This window comes from Balaenoptera acutorostrata, chromosome 12 (genome assembly GCF_949987535.1).
Source record: "Balaenoptera acutorostrata chromosome 12, mBalAcu1.1, whole genome shotgun sequence".
Taxonomy (NCBI): Eukaryota; Metazoa; Chordata; class Mammalia; order Artiodactyla; family Balaenopteridae; genus Balaenoptera; species Balaenoptera acutorostrata.
Genome location: NC_080075.1, coordinates 53227584 through 53248803, shown reverse-complemented (window position 1 = coordinate 53248803; position 21220 = coordinate 53227584). Strand labels below are relative to the sequence as shown.

The 21220-nt window shown below is 43.4% G+C and overlaps 1 protein-coding gene and 1 long non-coding RNA gene across 3 annotated transcripts in view; one reads left to right on the top strand and one right to left on the bottom strand.

Moving 5' to 3' along the window:
- Nucleotides 1-21220, bottom strand: part of FSHR (follicle stimulating hormone receptor) — a 166675-nt gene that overhangs the window by 38001 nt on the left and 107454 nt on the right. For both annotated transcript variants that reach the window (XM_007190042.2, XM_007190043.2), the window contains exons 3-4: nt 12141-12215; nt 9614-9688 (exon numbers count right to left, since the gene is read on the bottom strand). In XM_007190042.2, coding sequence (XP_007190104.2) covers nt 9614-9688; nt 12141-12215 — 150 coding nt within the window. The remainder of the gene's footprint in view (nt 1-9613; nt 9689-12140; nt 12216-21220) is intronic.
- Nucleotides 5574-8814, top strand: LOC130709417 (uncharacterized). Its single transcript, XR_009009960.1, has 2 exons — nt 5574-6265; nt 8603-8814. It is a non-coding gene; the product is annotated as an uncharacterized LOC130709417 (long non-coding RNA).

The window sequence follows — 21220 nt, the reverse complement described above, 5'->3', positions numbered from 1 at the left end:
AACTAGACATTATTTGTGGGGTGTTTGCTGTGGGTGACCTCATGATTAAACCGCAGCAGAACATTTTTGTAATGTCTGCTGGGGATGAAAATATTCTTCCTTGGACCATTTGTCACTGCAGTGTTCACACTCTGTAATGCCCCAAGATATTTCTCTAAAAACAGCAACTGCTTCCCTTCCACTACCCAAACAGAAAGATTCAAATCCAGGCCCACATTTTCATTAAGGACCTACTGTGTGCAGACCCTTCTGTAGAAGCTCAGAGATGAGCTAGATGCAGCCTTTGCTCTGGATTGGAGGTCAGTTGAATCAGGTGATGCCCTCTCCTGCCACTTCACTGCTCCCCAGTCTTGAGCCAGCTGATCTGGCTGGCCGAGGAGCCCCCTGGAATGCCTTCCTCCTATAGCCATGCCCACGGGAAGACAGCATCTTCCCAGATGGACAGGCCAAGGGTTTGGGAGCAGCGGGGCCATTTGGCTAGAAGATGCCTGTGTTCTTGGCTTACAACCTAAGAGCACACACTGTGAAAGATAAAGCAGATGAGATGAACGAGGGCAGCAAGGAACAAATGGGTCCCTCAACAAGCATGACAGAGTGAGGCGAGAACCAGGTGCACAAGAGGTCTGGCGTGAGGGATCACAGCCAGTGTTCTCTAAAAGGAGAAATAAATAGCTGAACGCCTTTTTTTGTGCCACGCACTGGGGGTATGGCCGTAAAGACAGCCTGTTTCCCATCCTGGAGGAGCACACAATCTGGTAACCAGAGTTGACTGCATGATGCCCTCCCTCTCTCACTGTCCTGCCCACCCCCTGTTGCCCACGGCGCTGCCCAACCTCCTCTGGCCCATCTCTGCTTCCAGGGGCTGCCCCATCCCTACAGAGACAGTAGCTGACAGTTCTTGTGTTAGCTCCAATATCTTAATATGTGGCCTCTCCCAGGGATAATTGCAAATCTATAAGGGTCAGAAAGGACCCAAATACCCTTGAAACCTTCCTATGTTGAGGCTGCAGTGGTGGAAGAAGAGACAGCAGTTTATTTTCCACGGAGGTGGGGCTTCACTTGATGCCCTTCAGATTCTCGCCAGCTAAGCTGTCTCTCCTTCTGCCTGTGCCTGGGGCCAGCCCTGCCAGGGATTTGCCCTCCCAGGCCAGCTCCAATGGCTGCTGGGTGTTGTCTGCCTCTTAAGCCTGATGCCACATCCAGTACCTCTCAGGCTCCACTAAGGCTGGCTGTGCTCATTTGTAAGGGGCCGAAGTGGCAGGGCTCATTCCGTGAGTCCCCTTTAGCTTAAGAAGCAGAGCTTCTGCTGTGCTTTATTTAAGAGTAATTTACAGCTGGTTTAAGTGTTTGATGCCTCTGAAGGATCTCAGCATTTAAAGGGTCTCCTTGAATCCTGGGGAAGAGGAGCCTGATCTGGGAAGTAGAGTGGTCTGCAGGAGGCCGGATTTTCCTGTCTTATAGAGGGAATTTCTCCTTCCATACAGGGCCCTTTGTGCTGGATCTGAATATGCTGAACTCAGGACAGGACAGTGACCCTGGGATCCCCAGATTTGTGAAGAACACAATTTAGACACCAAGCACCTGAGGGCTAGAACAGATCTAAGAGGATGTAGAGTCCCTTTTCCTCTTTCATTAGCCTCTTGAAGCATATTTTATGATTTCCATTTTGTAGATGAAGAAACCGAGACTTGAAGAGATCAGCCCATCAGTGTCTGGGGGGAAGTGGAGGTGATATTAGCAATGAGGAAGAGGGCAGGGCTGAGCTTCATGCAGCTAATCGGAGACTTGTTTCTCTCTGAACCTTCTCTAGGCTTGTCTTTACATCTGATTTCTGGTGGTGACAGAGACAGGTCTTATTTCAGAATTAACGAGGTGAGGATATACCTACCTCATAAGAGGTATATCCTGTGAAAATATAATCCAGAGACTGCAAGTGGCTGGAGTAGGTGGTCACCTACATGCTATTTGAGTGGATCCTGTTGGACTTTCTTTCCATCTCAGAAGCCCCACGCCTGGGAGTCTATCATTATCAATTCTTGGGTTTCACATTGCCTTTTCCAGGCTCCTTTTTAAAAATATGCCACTTCCCTTGGGAAGAAGAATATCAAGATCTGAACATACTGATGTGAATTGATAGATGCAGTAATTGTCTTGCTGATGGAGAAGGCCTGAACGTCTTGGTGGAGAAAGCACTGAACAGGTCAGAGGATTGAGGAGCGGAGGTTAGCAGCATGAAAATGCCACCGTTGTTACAAGCAGGCCCCAAGACAAGAGGAAGCTCTTGCTCTCCTGGGGCTGACATGCTCGGGCTGAAATCTCATGCTGAACTTCAGTGTTCCACAAGGAAAATCTGGCTCTCTTTTCCTGGAGTTGACAATGGCAGGCAAAGTTGGCTCTGCTAGACAGATTACTGATAAAAGAAGCAATTGTATAATTTCCATTGTGCCCAGACATCCTTGTAGTCATGACAACATCCTTAGACATTTACAACACTGACAGCCAGGGAGATGGCTAATAATTTCTTCCCAATACTCTCAGCCACTGTATAAGATGACTTCTGGCCCAGACTGAATTCTTGATGAGTGCTGTCTGCAGGGTGATTCTGTGTGGGAGTCACTAGGGGGAAGGGAGGCTTTGGGGGTTACTAGAGGTGAGTGGGCAAAAATCACTGCATTCACTTGGGTCGTCCGACCTAGAGGGAGATCATATGCCAGTGGTTCAGTTTTGGAAATGTGTCCCCCATTGAACCATGCCTTTCTATTCCTCCAGGTGCCACCGTTACTGTACTCCTGCATTATGGCAGCTGGCCCTTAGCAGGTCTCCCTTGAGTACAGTCTATACCCTGTTACCTGTCAATCTACAGTCCAAATCATTGTCATCCTGTCACTCTGCTGCTTAAGAAGCTCTTTTTCTAAAAAAAAAATTGAAGTATAGATGATTTATAGTGTTGTGTTAGTTTCAGGTGTACAGCAAAGTGATTCAGTTATACACATATATATCTATTCTTTTTCAGATTCTTTTCCCTTATAGGTCATTACAAAATATTGAGTATAGTTCCCTGTGCTATACAGTAGGTCCTTGTTGGTAAGACTCTCTTATAGCTTATTCTCTGCTACTAAACTCCTTGCTTAAATTTAGTTTTCCAATCTCACCAAACCCAATCCATCCTGATACAGTCAAACTCCTTCTCAATGTACACCTTCTTTTTATTGAGACTCAGTATCTCGTCATCCTCTGCCTATTCCATGGCCCTTTTATGTTCTATGCATTTACTCACCTCTTTCTTTCACAGATAAATTCCTTCTTTTCTGTCTTTCTAAATTTTATTCACCCTCCAAGTTGCAGCTAAATTCTCCCTACCTCGAAAGAAGCTTTCCTTGACTAGTCCAGACCAAGGCATTGGATCAGTCCTCTTATCTATGGCCAATGCCACACAGCTTGAAAGATGTATTATATTCAGGGGTTAATGAATGATAGTCTTTTCTCCCCAAAAGACTGAGCTCCTTGTTTTGAGAGCTCTCCGTAGAATGACTCCTCTATCTCTCACAAGGCCATCCCCTCTATCCTTTCTCGACCACCCTTTTTAAACCATCACTCTACTTTCCCTGCTTTATTTTTCTTCATATCACTATCACCACCTGACATTATACAACATCATTTGTCTCTTCAATTAGAATGTAAGTTCCATAAGGGCAGAGGCTTCATGTGTCTTGTCATCTTTTGTACACCCAAGAAACATCACAGTAAAGCCTGGGATATAGTATGGCCTCAATAAATGATTGTTGAATGATTGGCTGAATGAATGAGTCCTTACTGACTGGCTACTTCACATCCAAAATGATGGAGGAGAAATGGGAAGGCACTGATCCTTTCTACTGTGCGCATGGCTGCAGTAACTTTGAAAAATGAACCCTAGCATGGCTCTTTCCCTACCACCACAGAGAACCAAATGTTGCTGAACATCAAAAGTATCGGAACGGTCCACAGGGACATTGCACATTCCTGTCCGAAGAGCTCTGTGACCAGGGAGTACAGGCATGGATGGCCAGCTGGCTTCTGTAATTGCTTGTACTTTTACTGCCCTGCTTACTCCTTGGATTGTTGTGAGGTTCAAATGCAATGAAGTATGATAAAAAGAGTTAAATTGTAAATCAACGTAAAAATAGGAAGCATTATCCAACCAGTTGGTTGATGGGGATGGCATGAGGTATTGTGGACCACTAGTGTTGAAAATGAGCAAACGGAGGGGTTAGGATTATGCAGGATTATGTAATTTCACTTGTTTGGAGGGACCTTTCTGGATTTGTCAGGAGTTTGGTAAGAAGGATGCCTTTTTCTTTTGAGAAACGCAAATGGTATATTTTCATGTTTGAATGCTCATCAGTGGGTTCTGTCCAAAAGAAACAAGGCCTTCAAAACCTTAGAAATATTGGAAGGGGAAAGAGATACCACCACCACCAACACATCATCATCGTCGTCATCAAATTAATCCTTACAAGACTCTCAGAGATAGGTATTCTTTTTTTTTGCAGAGGAGAGAACTGAGATACATAGAGATGCAGTCCCTTACACAGGCTCCCTTAGCTAGTAAATGATAGAGTCAGGAATTCAATAAGAATTGCTAACATTTGTTGAGAATTTTTAAAATGTCAGTCATTCTTTTCAGTACTTCATGTAATACAATGCAAAGATGCAGGCAATGTTATTCCTCATTTATAGAAAGGAAAACTGAGACCTAGAGAAGTTAAGCCAGTTACCCAAGGTCACACAACTAAGAAGGGCAGGAACCGAGACCTGAGCCCAGCCAGATGGCCCTGGAGCCTCTGTGCTTCCTTGTTTTTCTGTGCCGCCTCCTGAATCCCTGCCCTCTGTCCCTTTTGCCATGCGAAGTCCAACCAATGGCTTAACTTTTATAACCAAAGAAGCTCCTTTCATCACTCCTACCAAAACAAATGAAAGAGAGGAACGCAGAAAAGAGAGAGAGGGACTTAGGGGGAGGGGTGGGGGAAGAAACAGCCAGAACTGCTGAGGGAGTCCCAATAAAGACTCTCCTGGAATCATCCCTGGCTGGAGAAAGCAGATGGCGTGGCTGCCACGAACAGCCCCCTAAGAAGCTCTAAGAGTCCCCCACGTGAGAGGAAGATAGATGTCAGTTGAGGGTGCGGGCACACCCAGCTGTGTGAAGGGTTTGCTAAGATGGAATTACGGTTTATTGAGTAGCAAAGAGCAACATCCAGCTGCCTAAGAACTACGCTGACAGGATGCCAAGGCAAGAGAATATTGTGTAAACCTTATTAACAGATCAATAGATAATCTTTCATACACAAAAGGTCAGCTCCAGGAAGGCAGAGTGGTAAAGCAAGAAATACTGCTTGCAAATACAATATTGACTTGAAAAACTCCACCCAGATGAATCCTTTGATGTATATTCTTCTGGTCAAAGTACATTTCTTTATTCATGAGGGTTTTTTTTCCCCCCTAACCATTTCAGGTTCCTCGGTGAAGGATGAAGGGAATAATGAAGAATGCTGATTTCTAGTTGTCTTGAATTCTGTGCCATCAAATGATCAGCATGAAATGGAATCAACGCTGAGAAGTTCAGAATAACATTTCTAAGTGTGTGTGTGTATGCAGCGCTTAGGCTTCTCAAGTCAAATGACAACTCACCCCTACCCACTGTAATTTGCTGCTCTGCTGGCTGTGGTGATAAACATTTAACCTGGTTTAAGGAAATAAACAACTACTCCATCCTACCGGTCCCCTCTGGATTCCTTCATCCATTTTGTGTTTCTCCTTTGCCTTGAAGCAAGTAGTTCATCATTCCCAAGAATATCTGAAATCGTTGCCACCCACCTCTACCTGGCTGCTGGATTGTGAAGCTGTTCATGACCGCTGCTCAGACACAAATAAAAATGGAAAAAGAAGGAAGCTTAACTGGGCTTTTTTTCCCACGGAATCATCTTTTAGATTAGAGGACCGACTCTGAATTTAGGTGATTCCTCTTAGCAGTTTGGAAAACACTTCAAAGGACCACGGTCTGAGAAACCTGAAGAGATGTCTTGCAGGTAGAGTGTTTTTGGAGTGCAAAGTTGCTCTAGTTCCCAGGGTCACCCTGTGCTGCATCCCGGGAGGAGTGTGCAGCTGGGAAAAGTCCACCCTGGGCAATAAGTCCAAAGGCTTAAGATGGATGGCTCTTCGTCCCAACTTCCTGATGGAGACCAGCATGGCAGTGGATGTGAAAGGACTTCATACTCTGTAGGATTATGTAAGTATATATATTTTTCAGAGCCAGGGAGGAGGATCATTTAACAGTGACACAATTCCTCTAAACCGCTTACAAGTTCTTTTCTTTCTCCAGTTAGAAAGCATGTTTCAGATACTCTGAGAATGATAACCTCCTCTTAGGAACAGATGTGGCTGGAAGTGGTCACCTCCAGCTTTGTCTGGACTTGATGGGGGAGCCAGGTGTGCCTGAGGATTACTGAACACGTCAAAATGAGAAAAGGACACAAAGGGGAGGCTGGACTTGATGACAGATGACAGATTTCCAGAGTCAAAGTCGGAGCTTTGTCCCCTCTGTTCTGCCAGAGTTCCCCCTTCAGTCTAGGGCTGTGCCTTCCATGCCCACATCCTCCCAAGTTCCTCCCCAGCCCTCATCCCCTAGAGGGAGGGCTGAGGGTCCTTATTAATAAGAACAAATGGTGCTGGCCACAAGGTGCGGGCTAATAATAGGGTCAAATGCTGGAGCTCTTGATTTCAAACTTTGCAATGATTCCCCATCCCTTGGTCACCTGCTCCCAGCCCCCCATTCTCAGACCTACTGTTATCATCATAGCTATGGAATGTGTGAGTGAGGGGGTCCCTTTCTTCTTGAATCTCTCCTCTGCAGGAGCGCTTCTCATGAGCCACATGTGACAGTTTGTGAATAGGGGTGTCCCTTTGCATGTCCTAATGTGCTTTTGTTCTGCTATTGAAGGCTCTGTGGCCACCCCTATTCCACTCAGACTTTTTCTAAGAGGAAGGGGAGAGGAGGAGGAAGGGAAGGATGGCCATTGGGAGGGAAAGAAGAAAAGAAGAAGGGATGAAGGAAACCACCTGGGTAATAGGTAGTTTTAATAATTTTATGTTTATATAGTTCTTTATGGTTTATACACTAAAAACAACTTGCAAAATGTTTCTACCGGCATAATCTTATTTAGTTTTTACAACCACCCAATTTACAGATAGGGAGGCTTAGAGAAGGTAATGGTTATTTAGCTAATGAATAAATAACAGCATCCCATCTGGAATCCAGTCCTTCTGACATCATATATAGTTTTTTCTTTTTCTTTTCTATACTGCTCCATTAAATGTAAAGGCATGTCCCAAAGTCCTTTTTTTTTTTTAACTCATGCCAAACACTCTGGGTGAAAGCTGAAGGTCTTAGTGGCCACCATAACTCTGTATTAAACCCTTATTGGACTTTTTCTGAGGGTGGACTTGTAGACTTTGACTGGTTGGCCAGAGAGAGTATCCTACAAATACTTAGTACATTTATTAATGTTTTTGAGCAGTTTGTAGTTTACAGTATATTTTCACATGTACAGTATATATTTCACATATTTTCAAATGTAAACATGTAGTTTACATTTCACTTGAGAGTCCGATAAGCTATGCACCTCTCAGAAATCCAGTGATTGGCCCAAGAGTAAATGGTGGAGTCAGGATGAGGTCCTAGATTTTTTTTTTTTTAATCCTAAGGCCCATGCCTTTTCTGTTACCTCAGATTTCCTCCACTGCTATGTACCTAACCCAGGTTAGATTCTGCAGAGAGTATAGCAAAGTCCATTTAGAGAGCCACGGCTCCTGAGTCAGTCATAACCCTGACCTCTGAGCATGAGTGGCTGCATAATTTGTGAGGTGCAGTGCAAAGTGAAAATGCAGGGCTCCTCGTTCAAAGCTGTTTAAGTGTTTCAAGATGGCAACAGCAGAGTATTATACCTGGGGCGAGGCCCTCTGAGCATGGGTGCCTTTTGAGCATGGAGCCCGTGAGACTGCCCTGGTTGCGTGCCAGGGAAGCTGGTCCTGCCTCTGACATGAACTCAGGAGTGCAAGACCTTGTTTCTCTCTCAGATCCTTTCTGGGGCTCCTATCAGACAGCAGAAGTTCCAGGTCATAGGGACTTTGTTCTGTTGAATCTTTTATTCCCTCAGTCAGCCTCCATTCAGTGAGCTAAACCACAATGGCCCCGTGTTCCTTATTTTACTTGCTAACTCCAGGTCTCCTGGATCAAAAGTTAGGAACAGAGTCATAATATCACTCGTAGCTAATCTTTATTGCGCATTTACTATGATGTCACAGGAACTGTGCAAAACTTTTTACATGCTTTAAATTGATCGCAAAGATGGCCTCAATTCCCTATCCTTCCCTGTATCCACACACCTTGGCTTGTGACTTTGCAGCTTTTTCCATCAAGCAGTGGAATCTGGTTCTCCACCTCTTGAACCTCGGCTGGTCCCATGAATTGCTTTGGCTAATAAAATGCAACAGAAGAAATGGTGTGCGAATTCCGGGTTTAGGTCTCAAGAGGCTTGCAAGCTTACTGTCTCTCTTGGAACCCCAGGACAGCCATGTGAACAAGCCTGTGTGAGTTGGCTAGAAACGAACACCACTTGGTGGAGAGCTGTCATCCCAAACCGAGACCACCGAGAGCGGCCAGCACCCACTTCACCTGCCAACTAACCTCAAGTACATGAGTGAGCTTAGCTGCGGTCAGGCCAACAGAGTCCAGCTCCGCAGAACCATTCCACTGATCAACTCACAGACAGGTAAAAATGATACATCGTTGTTGCTTAAAAACTGTCTTTTGGGGGTAGGTGGTTATGCGTTATTATTATGTTAATAGATAACAGACACACATCCATCATGATTTCCATTCTCTTGACAAGGAAGCAGGCTTTAAGAGGTTAAATTCTTGCCTGTGATAGTAGCTAATAAATGGATCCAGAAAGTTTGACTCCATAGGCCAAATTCTTATCTGTTATTTTGTGGGGCCCCATCACAGCACTCAGGGCTCTGACAAGCCCTCAGCTAATCTGAAAGCTGTTTGAGTGGAAGAAGCAGTGTTTTTGCAAACGGAGGCAGGCCCAAGGGATAAAGCTCAAACGCCAGGAATCTCTCTGCTGATAAAAATACCATGCCTATTATTAACCAAAACTTTTAATATAAAACACTGTAATCTATCAAAGAAAAAAAATGCTTAAATGCAGAACAAGAGAGACGATGTCTTTGAGGTCAAGGTCACAAGCTAAATGCTAGCGGAAATTTTGGCTGTATCTCATTAACACTAAATTATGACTGCGTTCTGCAAGAGGTCCTTGTGACAATCCCATTAATGCAAATGGCATTCCTTATGATGTCTGTTTTTGTAAATGAAAACAAAATGCAATCATGTCAGTGGAATTCACTCGTTAAACTAAACTAAAATCCACCAGCAAGTGTCTCCCCACTTCCACTTCTGCCCCACATCTTTGATTAAAAGCAGTTGTTCCCCAGAGTTGCAAATGGATATTTTGCTAAAATATGAGTGCACAATTTGATCATAGAGCGGGCACCAGAATACAGGAGTTCTTACAGATATCGGAGGTTGGGAAGGTTCTGGAAGGCATCAGGGTCGATGTATAGCAGGTTGTTGGCCTTTTCAATTCTACTGTAAAAGAGGAAAGAACATGCACGTGACCTCAACAGTAAGGAATGCTATGGTGTTTTTCACATTATGCAAAGAGTATGCTAATGTCATTCACCCATCCATCCATCCATCTATTCATCCAGCCATCGTTTCAACAAAAATTGAGCATACATGCGGTGTCTTTTACTATACTAAACTGTGCAAACAAAATATTAGCCCTGTCCCATGTAACTCTCACCACTGAAGTCTTCCTGGAACCTATTCATCAGAGACAAACAAAGCGCTGACTGGGTGAGTCATTTTCACTGAGCACAGTTGAGTCTTGAACCAGTAAGGATCTCCCAGGGTCTGAGGAGGCTAAGAGGGTAGGGACAAGACTAATGGGGGAAACTAGCTTTTGTCTGGTCGGGAGACAAGAGAGAAGGGCATGGAAAACAACAAAAGAGGGTGGGAAGGAAAAAGGCTGAAGAGCCAAAGGAGATTAGAGAAAAGGAGAGTGAAGGGGCAAAGGAAAACAAAGACTGGGGGAAAACCAGTGGGCGTCTCTGGCTTTCACTGTGCAGCCCCAGCAGACAGCAGCTGGGAATGTGCCAGTGAGTCCCCTCACGCTGCAAACTGAGACTGCTCTCTCACAGCTCATGGGAAGTGATGGCTTCTGCCCCAGGTTGACCTGCACTGTGTCCTGATCTGGACACAGTGCAGGTCTGGAGGTGGGCATGTTCACATTCGGATTCCGACAGAGAGAGGCTGCCTTTTCCCCGTCTTGCTAGATCAATGTATATTTGCAGAGATGCTCTGTGTTAATTACTTCCTCCCTGTTTCATTAGCTTTAATGTTGCAGTAACCTGTAGCTACCCAGATCCAAGTACCAGGTAATTAATCATTTTAAGTACAGTCAGTGCTACATGGGGGTGAGCACCTCTCCACGCAGGGAAGAGATGAAAGAGCCATCCCATTAGCTCCACTGCCCGTTGAACAGCATAGAGGGACGCCTGCTTGACCTTGCCCAGAGGGCCAGCTGCCCTTTGGTTCACTTCTCTGATATTCTCTGTGGGTTCTGAGACCCTGGTCAGATCTCTTTTCCCAGCTAGGGTAAGGAAAGGCCAAGCAGAGTGAGAAGGAAGGAAGGAGCAGGAGGGCGATGAGGGGAGGGAGGGAAGGCGTCAGTTGCAGAGGCTTAATGACAATGAGGAAGAATGAGAGTGGGAGGCGGAGTGAGTAGAAGAAAAGGGAAGGAGGTCTGCCAAAATGGGCAGACTGTCATTCCTAAACAAATTCATATGGATGTATGTATGCATATATGAATTATGCATGTGTGTGTGGGTATGTATATATGCTTGACAAGCGCTAAAAAGTTTTCAAAAAGATACGAAAGAGTCAGGAGATTTATGTTCAAGTCCTTATCCTGCTGTGGATTTGGTTGGGTGACCAGCCAAGCCTCACAACTTCTCTCTGTCTTTCGTTCCTCACCTGTAAAATTAGGAAAGTGGGTCACTGGCTTTCCTAACTGTGCTCCATGAGAATTTTGTGAGATATTAATCAATGCGTCACAGAGAAACCTTTCCAGTGACATTAGCTGAGAAACTCTTAATACGATATCCTTCTTGGAGATTCCAAGTGTATATTCGCATATTACAGGCTCTGAGTTTTTCTATAGTAAGTGCATCTGTCCAACTTAACCTTATTTGGCCATAGACTTTTTTTCCTTTTTTGGAGCACTTAATAATTTTCCAAGTGTTTAATGATACACAGAATATACTTTGGAAAATTTTGCACCAGATTTTCTGTGAAGTCTCTTCTGGCTTTAATAACCTATGGTAATTAGAGACTGGTATGAAAGAGAGGTGGATCTGTGTGAGTATTGGCATGTATGTAAAACTAGAATGTCAACAGAAGAAGTAAATTTGGTTGGAGTAGTAAAGAGGCCAAGGATTGTTATGATCTTACTGTATGCCGGTTGATGTGTTAGATCTATTTAACATTTATCATCTCATTTATTCATCACAGTGATCCTGTGAGGCATGCAATTTTATTATTCTCACTTACAGATAAGAAAACTAAGTCTTAGCATGATTTTGTATCTTGGCCAAGGTTTCATGGTGCGTATATGGAGTCAAACTAAGACGGCCCATCTTCAGCTACATCATGGGGGATTTATTTTGGGCTTTGACTGTGGAATACATTTGAATGAGAGGATGAGGTGGACGTACTTGCAGTCACAGAGCTAGATTCTTGAGTCTACTACGCAAGAAATTCTGGGAGGGAAGAAGCAGGATAAGACCAAGCTCTGGAATGGGAGCTGGATCACCAGGCAGAGACATATGACAGTGCCTTTCGGACTGACTTTGACATCTTAAAATGAAATTCTAGGGGTCTGAGGGCAGAGCAGAGCCAGGGCCTCCCAGGAATATAAGTGAACTTTAAAGCTATGGCCGAGAACAGCCATGAGCAAACCCCACAGGTTCTTGCTTACATTTCATGTAGTTTGGGCAGGTTGGAGAACACATTTGCCTCTATCACTTCCAAGACATCATTCTGCGAGATCTCTCTGCAAAGAAAGAAATATAATTCAAGTCTGTTCAGTTACACTGCAGAAGTGGATTTAGAGCTCAGCATAGAGCCTTGTGCCTACAATGATTCATGAGACACACAAAACTCTGTTCCTGCTCACAGAGAAGTCAGCTGTAATGATGAGGCAAAGCTAACAAATAAGATGGTAATACTTACAGAACAATGAGAGAATAAACCCAAGGCAATGATTCAGGTCAGAGGTTATTAGTCTACAAATGTAGCAACTGAGGCCCAGAGAGGGAAAGAGACTTGATTAAAGATATTTAGGGAATATGCGGGATGAGAACAAACTTTAAATTCCCTAGACCAGGGGTCAGCAAACTTCTTCTACAGGACCAGGCAGTAATTTTTTTTTTTTCTTTTTTGGCTTTGTGGATCATTTGGTCTCTGTTGCAACCACTCAGTTGATATTGTTGTGTAAAAGTGGTCATAGATATCATGTAAATCAATGAGCATGCCTCTTTTCGAGTAAAACTTTATTCATAAAAACAGGCGGCAGGCTGGATTTTGTGTCATGGGCCGTAGTAGTTCAGTGACCCTGCCTTAGACCATGGAGGCAAGTTCTTCATTCTGCTAACCTGGCTTTGGGAGATGAGAACCTCAGTTCAGTCTCTTTGAAAGAAACATTCATACCATTACCCAAGCGGCGGTTATTATTCCAAGACCTTTGGCGTTAATGTTGTCTTGGCCTAAAATCCCCAGAAAAGATCCTTCAGATCCCAGTTTATTTCCTCCTGGAGTAATCTGAGGGGAGTAGAGGATGAAGTCCCCTCTGCAGAAGCCCAGAGCTTATGAGGAGAGAAGGGTGGCTTAATCAGTTAATGTTTATAAAGTGGCTCAAAGGTGAAACACGATATTATTAGGCCTCCTGAGGAAGACTCTCATGCAGTTTTAACGTGGCAGCTGAGAGAGTCTCAGAAAATCTCACAGACAGCATGCATTCAAATTGGCTGAGGTGGAGCGCTGTCTGCTGGCCTGGGATTTAGCTGAGAAGCTCTAGAAAGGCTCTTGATCAAGGGAAAGGCCTGGAGGGCAGGGCAGGGCAGGGCAGGGAGAGGGCCTGTTGAGGGAGGGGAAGTATGATTGTGAGTGCGGCCAGCTCAGGGAGGGGAGCTGGCAACATCCGGGGCTTGTCAACTCAGAGGTTGGCAGGGTCGTTTCTCACACTCCCCCATGAGTGCGGAGACATTTTGTGAGAGAAAAGCACCTCTTATTCTAGGGTAGCTTCCTTCATGATTCATTTGGTAAAGTGAATTGGTCTTCACAGTTTTCATAGTTGAACACAGATGAGGGTGGTGTGTACATGTGTGTATTTAATAGGACATGTTGGCCATTGGGCATTTATTTTGCTCCTCCGTCCATCAAGTGGAAAGAGTACTGGGAGGTGCAGAAATGAGGAGTAGGAAAGGAGTGGTAGACCTTGAAAAATGAGACATTTATTTGAACACTGAAAGGAGTCAAGTGAAAGAGCTGCACAGGTAGAAAATAAGCATGGAGGAAAGCACTAGATGACAGAGAGTTTAAATGCAAATAGGCCCATATTGTCCAAAAGCTATTTCCAGGTTCACTTACAGGTCCTGGTAGGTTTGGTCGCCCCCTTGCGGTAATATCTCAGCCTAATACTGCCTAAAAGGTGGACATTTCGCCTTAACTGAATTCACGTACCAAGCGTTCCCTTATATGGATTTTTTTTTTTTTTTTTTTTTTGCCGAAGAGAACTAAAAATTATTAAAACAAACTAGCCAAGAAACACTTCTAAATTAATTATTTCAGAAGGCAGTTCATATTTTATGGCCTCAGCTTCAAGGACAGGAGAGGGTACTGGGGTTGGGTGGAGGCCGAGGGAACCTTTGGCTGGAGGAGGCCTGGGGGGAGGTGAACAGCGTGCAGTGGTGGAAAAAAACCTCACTGGAAAATTCGGGGACCTTGCTCCAGTTCAACCCAGTTCTGCTTCTAGTTATTTCTACTGTCATTGACTAGGTATCTACTCTTTACCAGCCACTCTACATACATTGTCTCCGATCCCTTTAGCATGCCTGTGAAGTCAGTATTTTAATCTCCATGTTAATAAGCAGCGCCATCTGTATGCAGAACCAGCTGTGGCTGGCTGCCGGGCTGGAACACTTTCTTCTACATGCCCTGCCTCCCAGGGCCACGCTGGGCCTAATATTTCCACTCCTATGTATTTACTCAAAAGAAATAAAAATGCATGCCCTCCCCAAGACTTGTACACAGATGTCCATAGCAACTTTATTTGTAATAGCCCCAAACTGGGACCAACCCAATGGATGAACTGTGGAATATCCATACAGTGGGATATTACTCATCCATAAAGTGGAACAAACTGCTGATCCAACAGAGTTGAGTCTTTAAAAAATTATGCTGAGTGAAAGAATGCAGACAGGAAAGAAAGCATACTGTCTGATTCCATTTATCTGAGGGTCTAGAAGAAGAAAAACTAATATGCAATGATAGAAATCAGAGTAATTGTCACCTGGGGCCTGGGATGGAGGTTGCTGGCAGGGAAGAGGCAGAGAGAGCTTTCTGGGATGATGGAAATGTTCTATATCAAGATTGGGGAGGTCGGAACATGAGTTTGTCTAACTCACTGAACTTTTTGGTTTTTTTTTAAAGTTATTTAGTTTTGGCTGCGTTGGGTCTTTGTTGCTGTGTACAGGCTTTCTCTAGTTGTGGCCAGCTTGGCTACTCTTCATCGCGGTGCGTGGGCTTCTCTCGTCGCAGAGCACAGGCTCAAGGCGCGTGGGCTCAGTAGTTGTGATGCACGGGCTTAGTTGCTCCGTGGCATGTGGGATCTTCCCGGAGCAGGGCTCGAACCCGTGTCCCCTGCATTGGCAGGCGGATTCTTAACCACTGTGCCACCAGGGAAGTCCTAACTTATTGAATTTTAAGTTTAAAATGAATGCATATATTTTATTGTATATGAAACATACCTTAATACAGTTATTTAAACAGTGTCTTTCATTCAAAGGAAGGAGAGTAAATTCCATTTTGTTTGTGTTTTGAGAACTCTGAATTAAGAGAACTAATGGAAGAATGTTGGTTATATTGTCTGGCCAGAAGGTGGTGTTCAAATCCTAGCTCTATCCTGGAGATTCTAGATAAGGTTCCTTCCCCTCCTGGCTGTTCTCCCCTCAACCTCCCATTCCCTCTCCACAATCTATAAAGTGCATAGCTGAACTAGGTCAGAGGATCAGAGTTTCTCAACTCTGGATGCACATTAGAATCTTATGGTGGACCTTTAAAAAAATTCCGAAGCCTGGGTTCACGTCGGAGAGTTGGATTTATTTAGTCTGGGGTGAAACTCTGGTGTTATTTTATTTATTTATTTTTTGCCCTTTAATTCTCCAAGCAGTGGTGATTCTAATGTGCATGAAGGATTGAGAACTACTGGTCTGGATGATATTAAGGTCCCTTTTAGATCTATGCTTTCTGTCTTAAATAAAGTTTGCTTCAGGAGCAAGGCCAAATTTCCCTGGGCTGCTAAGACAATAAACTGGAGCAATAAGGTTCTTGGAGCACAAGAGGAAATAAAAATGAGACAAAGTAGTAGCAAGAGAAACCTGGTGATAGAACATGGAAGCAGGCGTAAAATAGAGGAGGTACTAGTTAGGTCTGGTTTTTCATAAGTATGAAAATTTAATCAGAAAGTCAACATTTTAAATGTTAAGTCTGTAACAAGAGGTATTGTGGAAAATATGTAAAAACACCTTACATTTGGTGAGTATTGATAATTGACGAAGTTTTTTGTTTTTGTTTTTTCTATGCATAGCTTGTCTTCATTTTCAGTGTACTTATGTAAATTAGAGTTAGTGCAGCCAGTACTAACTGCAGTGAGGTCAACAGAGGTAACCTGGCTTGGTTAAGATAATATGCAACTGTGAGGATCACCCAACTGGTCTTGGAAGGGAGCACGTGGAATCTTTACATCCGAAGAATTTACACAGTTAAGAAACCTTTCTCAAAAGATTCAGTTAAGACTTTTCTTTACAATTGTGACAAATCACAGCAATTGGCATAATTCGGGGTATGATAGTGCTTCCTTAGAGTCAACAGGTAAAGTGTTTATGAAAGAGGAGAGTTCTAGGGATGTGATAGATCAGTGGTTCTCAGAGTGTGGTCTGGTGGTCTCTGTGGTCAAAACTATTTTCATAATCATGCTAAAATATAATTTTTTCACTCATTCTATGAGCATACAGTGGAGCCCAGGAGCTAGTTGATGTGTGGATGCAGAAGTAGATACAAGAATCCATCTGTCTTCTATTAAACAAGATGTTAAAATGTTTTGAAAATATGTAAAAAACTATGGTACTCTTCTCCCTAATATTTTTTTGAACATGGTTATTTTGCATAACAAATGTTATTTATGTTATTATGTAGAGATTTATTATTGTTTTAAGATGGCCTAGCAAAATATTTCCCAGTTTGAATTTCTAGAATCGTAAGTGTCAGTAATTATAAGCCACGTAAGAAAATCTGTTCAGTGTCTTTAATAACTTTTAAGATGTAAAGAGATCCTGAGCCCAGAAAGTCTGGGAACTGTCCAATGTAGGCATTGAATGCTGTCCTTTTTGGGTGAGGGATCCTGATTCTATGGAAAGCTTATTTCCAGAGATGAGGCTCTCATCTCAGACGATGCTTCTCAGTTGTTCGTGCATATATGAATCACCTGGGGATCGTGTTGAAATGCAGATTCTCAATGGGAAGATCTTGAGTGGGGTCTGAGGTTCTGCCTTTTTAATGCCTCAGGGTGATAGGGATGGTGCTAGTCTTGAGACCACACTTTGGATTGCAAGGTTCTTTAGAAGAATGGTAGTAACACCCTAACAGGCCTTTCTCCCCAACACACAGCCAGTGGTGTGTAGGAAAAGCAAGAGGAGGAGTGGAGTGAAGTACTTGATTTTAAAAAACCCTTTATCCCCTCTGGAAACCATTCCCTTACTCTCTTATTGAAGTTTTTCTGTCCTCTAGATTCTCACAAGACTTCTTTCATTTCTCAGTTAAAGCAATTACCATGTTGTTTTGTCATTGCTATTTTTTGGGGGGGCGGTGCTCATTGTCTAATTTCCTAAGCTGACTTTGAGTTCCTGGGTGGTATCTTATCCATCTGTCTTTCTATCTCTGGCATCTAGTGGTACGTTGGCGTGTGATAGGTACTCAATAAATGCTTAGTGGGTGGATGTGTAGATGGAGAAAAAGTAGTCTTCAGGTCCAGAAACAGCATCTGAAAAGCTTCAAAGGAGATGAAGTTTGTCTTCTGTAGTCTTTCACTCCCCTTTCTGTAGCCAACGTGCCCAAGTATGGTATGTGACGGCCAAGCCTAGATTGTCTGAGTTAGAGTTTTGTCCCAAGGATTTTTCTACATTTAATACACAGCATGCAAGGGACACATACATGGATTTGGTCTATGTATGGATGCCTAATAGAGTCTGGATGCTTTTAGCTGTACCCCTACGGGTCATAGCATTTCCCAGCTCCTCTCTGGCTCACAGGTGAGGTCCTTGAATTGACAAAACACCCATAGAGGAGAAAACGGGAGAGATGACTGGTGTGCCTGTAGGAGTTCTTGAAGCATTTGATTGGGTGTTAGATCTCTTCTGTGCGTGGAATTCCACGTTTCTTTGAAGGAAGGGGAGATGTGCTTGTATGAAGTGCTGGAGGTTATCAGGACGTTCCCTCTGGAGTGAGTTTCAGCGCCACAATCAAATTCTACTCCAGATTTGCATTGTTCTGGTCAATGAAGTGGTATTCATATACAAGTACACTTGGGGGTGGGGGTCGGGTCAGTAGGAGGGACTTGAGGGAGAGAATGAGCATGTAGCATTCAGCTGGGTCCAGCATGAAATGTCAACCTATCCTAGAGTGATATTCATTTGTCCACCATTTCACCTGACACTCATTTGCCAAATGCTGGGACTGTTTCATTCAGAGCAGAGATCCTACAGGTTTGTAGGATTAGGAAAAACTGAAGAACTGTTACCAGCAATTCAGGACCTCCCTAGAATTTCAGCGACATCTAAGAATTGGAGAGCAGGATGTAATAAGAAATCAAACACTCACAGAAACATCGTCTTTGCTTTTTTTCTGATATAGGAGATATTCTCCAACCAGGTTTCCCCCGTCTTTTCCCTCCTCCCCTGACCTTCCATAGAGCATTTTCCTTCAATAAATCTGACATATCCCTCCCTAACTGGGCATTCAACTGCATTAAAATATTTTTAAAACTCACTGAATCAGATTTCTTTCTTTTGTCTTTAATAACCTCAGACTAAATTTTGTTGACTGCTTCTCTTCCCTGAGTCCCCTGTGGGACCCCCTCACACACTCTGTCATAGCCCTCACAGACCGCGCTGGGCTTGCGTTCTGGTTTGTCTCCTTCACCAGGTAAAGAACTCCTGGAGGACGGTGACATTGCCTTTCATCTTAGTATTTCTGCTCCCAGCCAAGTGTTTGCTGAATGAGTGAATTATCTTTGAAAGATTATAAAAGATTTTCCACCTTTGCTCTTGCACAGTAAAGCTGTGTTCTTGAAAATTTGCAGTAAACAGAGTATTTGCAAATCAAAACGTGTACTAACACAAGAAGGAAGCTTCTGGTTTTGCAGAGCCTAGGAGTGAATTTTTAAAAGAGTGAAGAACTAATCCAACAAATGTTCAACAAGTTTTGATTAAGCAGCTTTTGTATTTCAGGTACTAGGCTTCGCGTTGGGGCTCTAAAGATGAATAAAATGGGTTCTGGGTTTTATCAATTGTCTTTAACTCAGCGAGTTTGGTATTCTAGGCTTTCCTTAACTGGGTGCTATCTTTATTTGATGGGCTACATCTGAGTTATTAGAAAAAATAAAATGGATTGTTGATATGTTGCATTTAAATATAACTACAGATATATAAATAATATACTTTCATATATAGTATATATAATACATAATTATATATGTATTATACATTGTGTTATATACATGATTATATATTATACACACACATAAGTATGTGTGTATATATATATAATATATATTATATATAATATATATATATTATGAATATATATATGTATTTCTACCATATGTCTACTCCCTTAATTCTTCTGGAAATATGCCAAATAACTTAAGTAAATACAGAACAGGGTGGGTGAAAATGTCCGTGAAAATACATTCCAGTAAATTTCATAAATCTCTCCAAACATATACTTCCCACCCTTATTTAGAATTCCCTTAAGATCAGATCTGGAGACTTTACAATAGAGACCTGAGTTTGAATCCTGCCTCCATTTCTTACTAGCTGTACAACTGTGGCAAGTTACAGCAGAGTCTCTCTGAGCTTCAGTTTCCTTGTCTGTAAAATGGGAATAATTGCTACATCACAAGGATGTCAAAGGTATTAAATAAGATGGTATGTGTGAAAGCACAGTGCTTCTCACGTGGTAAACTCAAATATCGCTGTGCCTGCCTCCGTCTCTCTGTGGAGTTTAGGACTGAAGTCCTCTGCATCTGGGAAATACTGGGCTCGCTGATCACTGAACTGGGGAAAACGGTGTGAGCAAGTGTTCTAGGAATGCTTCTCTTAACCCTGCCTACACATCATTTAAATTCTTAAGCCAGGCTATGGCATTATCCCAAACACCATCCTGAGTCTTAACCACAGTGAGACCTGCCATCTGGTCTGTTGGCCAACAAAGGAAATCAGGCAGAGCACGTAGGTGCCCCAACAAGCATGTCTCCACCACTGAAGTCCTAATCTAAAAAGGAAGCTGGTCCCTTTGGGAGAGGGTCAGTACAGAGTGTGGGACATGTTGTCAGGGTGGGGTAAGGACATTGCCAATAGGCTCCTCTCACTTCCCCAGGTGGCAACAGGTAGGTGCCTTCCTTTCCTGACATGTCCCATCTGCTTCCTTCTCCCTGGGCAAAGTGCGTCTCTGCTAAAGATGCTCTAAAGATGTCCCCAAATGAAACCGAAAATAAAGCACCCTCAGTGACTCGAATTCAACTCCTTCACTTTTAAATTCATCAACAACAAACTTGTGTCCATTTTTAGTTTTGTCTTAATTTAAAATGTTAAGTAATAATCTATATTTTGGAATATTTCCCTTGCTTTGCTCAGCAGATGAGGAAAGGAACTAAAACTCACAGACATAATAGCTAACGTTTATTATGCACTTCTTATGTGCCAAGCAATTTTTCTGCACTTTACATTTGTTAAATTGCTTAATCCTCACAACAACCCTTTGAGGGAAGTACCATCCTTGACCCCTTTACAGAAGAGGAAAATGAGGCATACAGAGGTTAAGTAATTTCCCCAGTGCCACAGAGCCAGTGAGTGAAGTCGACCTAGGGTATGAACTCACCATTCATGGGGCCTCAAAAAGATGGCAGAAATCAGATAGGCCATATTTCCAGTGACCCGGAAAACTATTTCCACTTCAGAAGATCTTGTTGTTATCGTTTTAATTTCCAATAGAGTATAAAATTTTGGCTCAGCAATACGCCTATAAAACAACTAAATAGGGCTTCCCTGGTGGCGCAGTGGTTGAGAATCTGCCTGCTAATGCAGGGGACACGGGTTCGGGCCCTGGTCTGGGAGGATCCCACATGCCGCGGAGCACCTGGGCCCGTGAGCCACAGCTGCTGAGCCTGCGCGTCTGGAGCCTATGCCCCGCAACGGGAGGGGCCGCGATAGTGAAAGGCCCGCGCACCGCGATGAAGAGCGGTCCCCGCACCGCGATGAGGAGTGGCCCCCGCTTGCCGCAACTAGAGAAAGCCCTCGCACGAACCGAAGACCCAACACAGCCAAAAATAAATAAATAAATAAATAAAGTAGCTATAAAACAACTAAATACTGCCCCCTTCCTCCATGCTGCATGGTACTTGAGTTCTGACGAGGCAAAATATGTCAACATGCAAATTCACCTTCTACAGATAAATCAAAGTCCCAAGCAGTGACTCATAGGGTAAGTGCTTTTTTAGGGCAT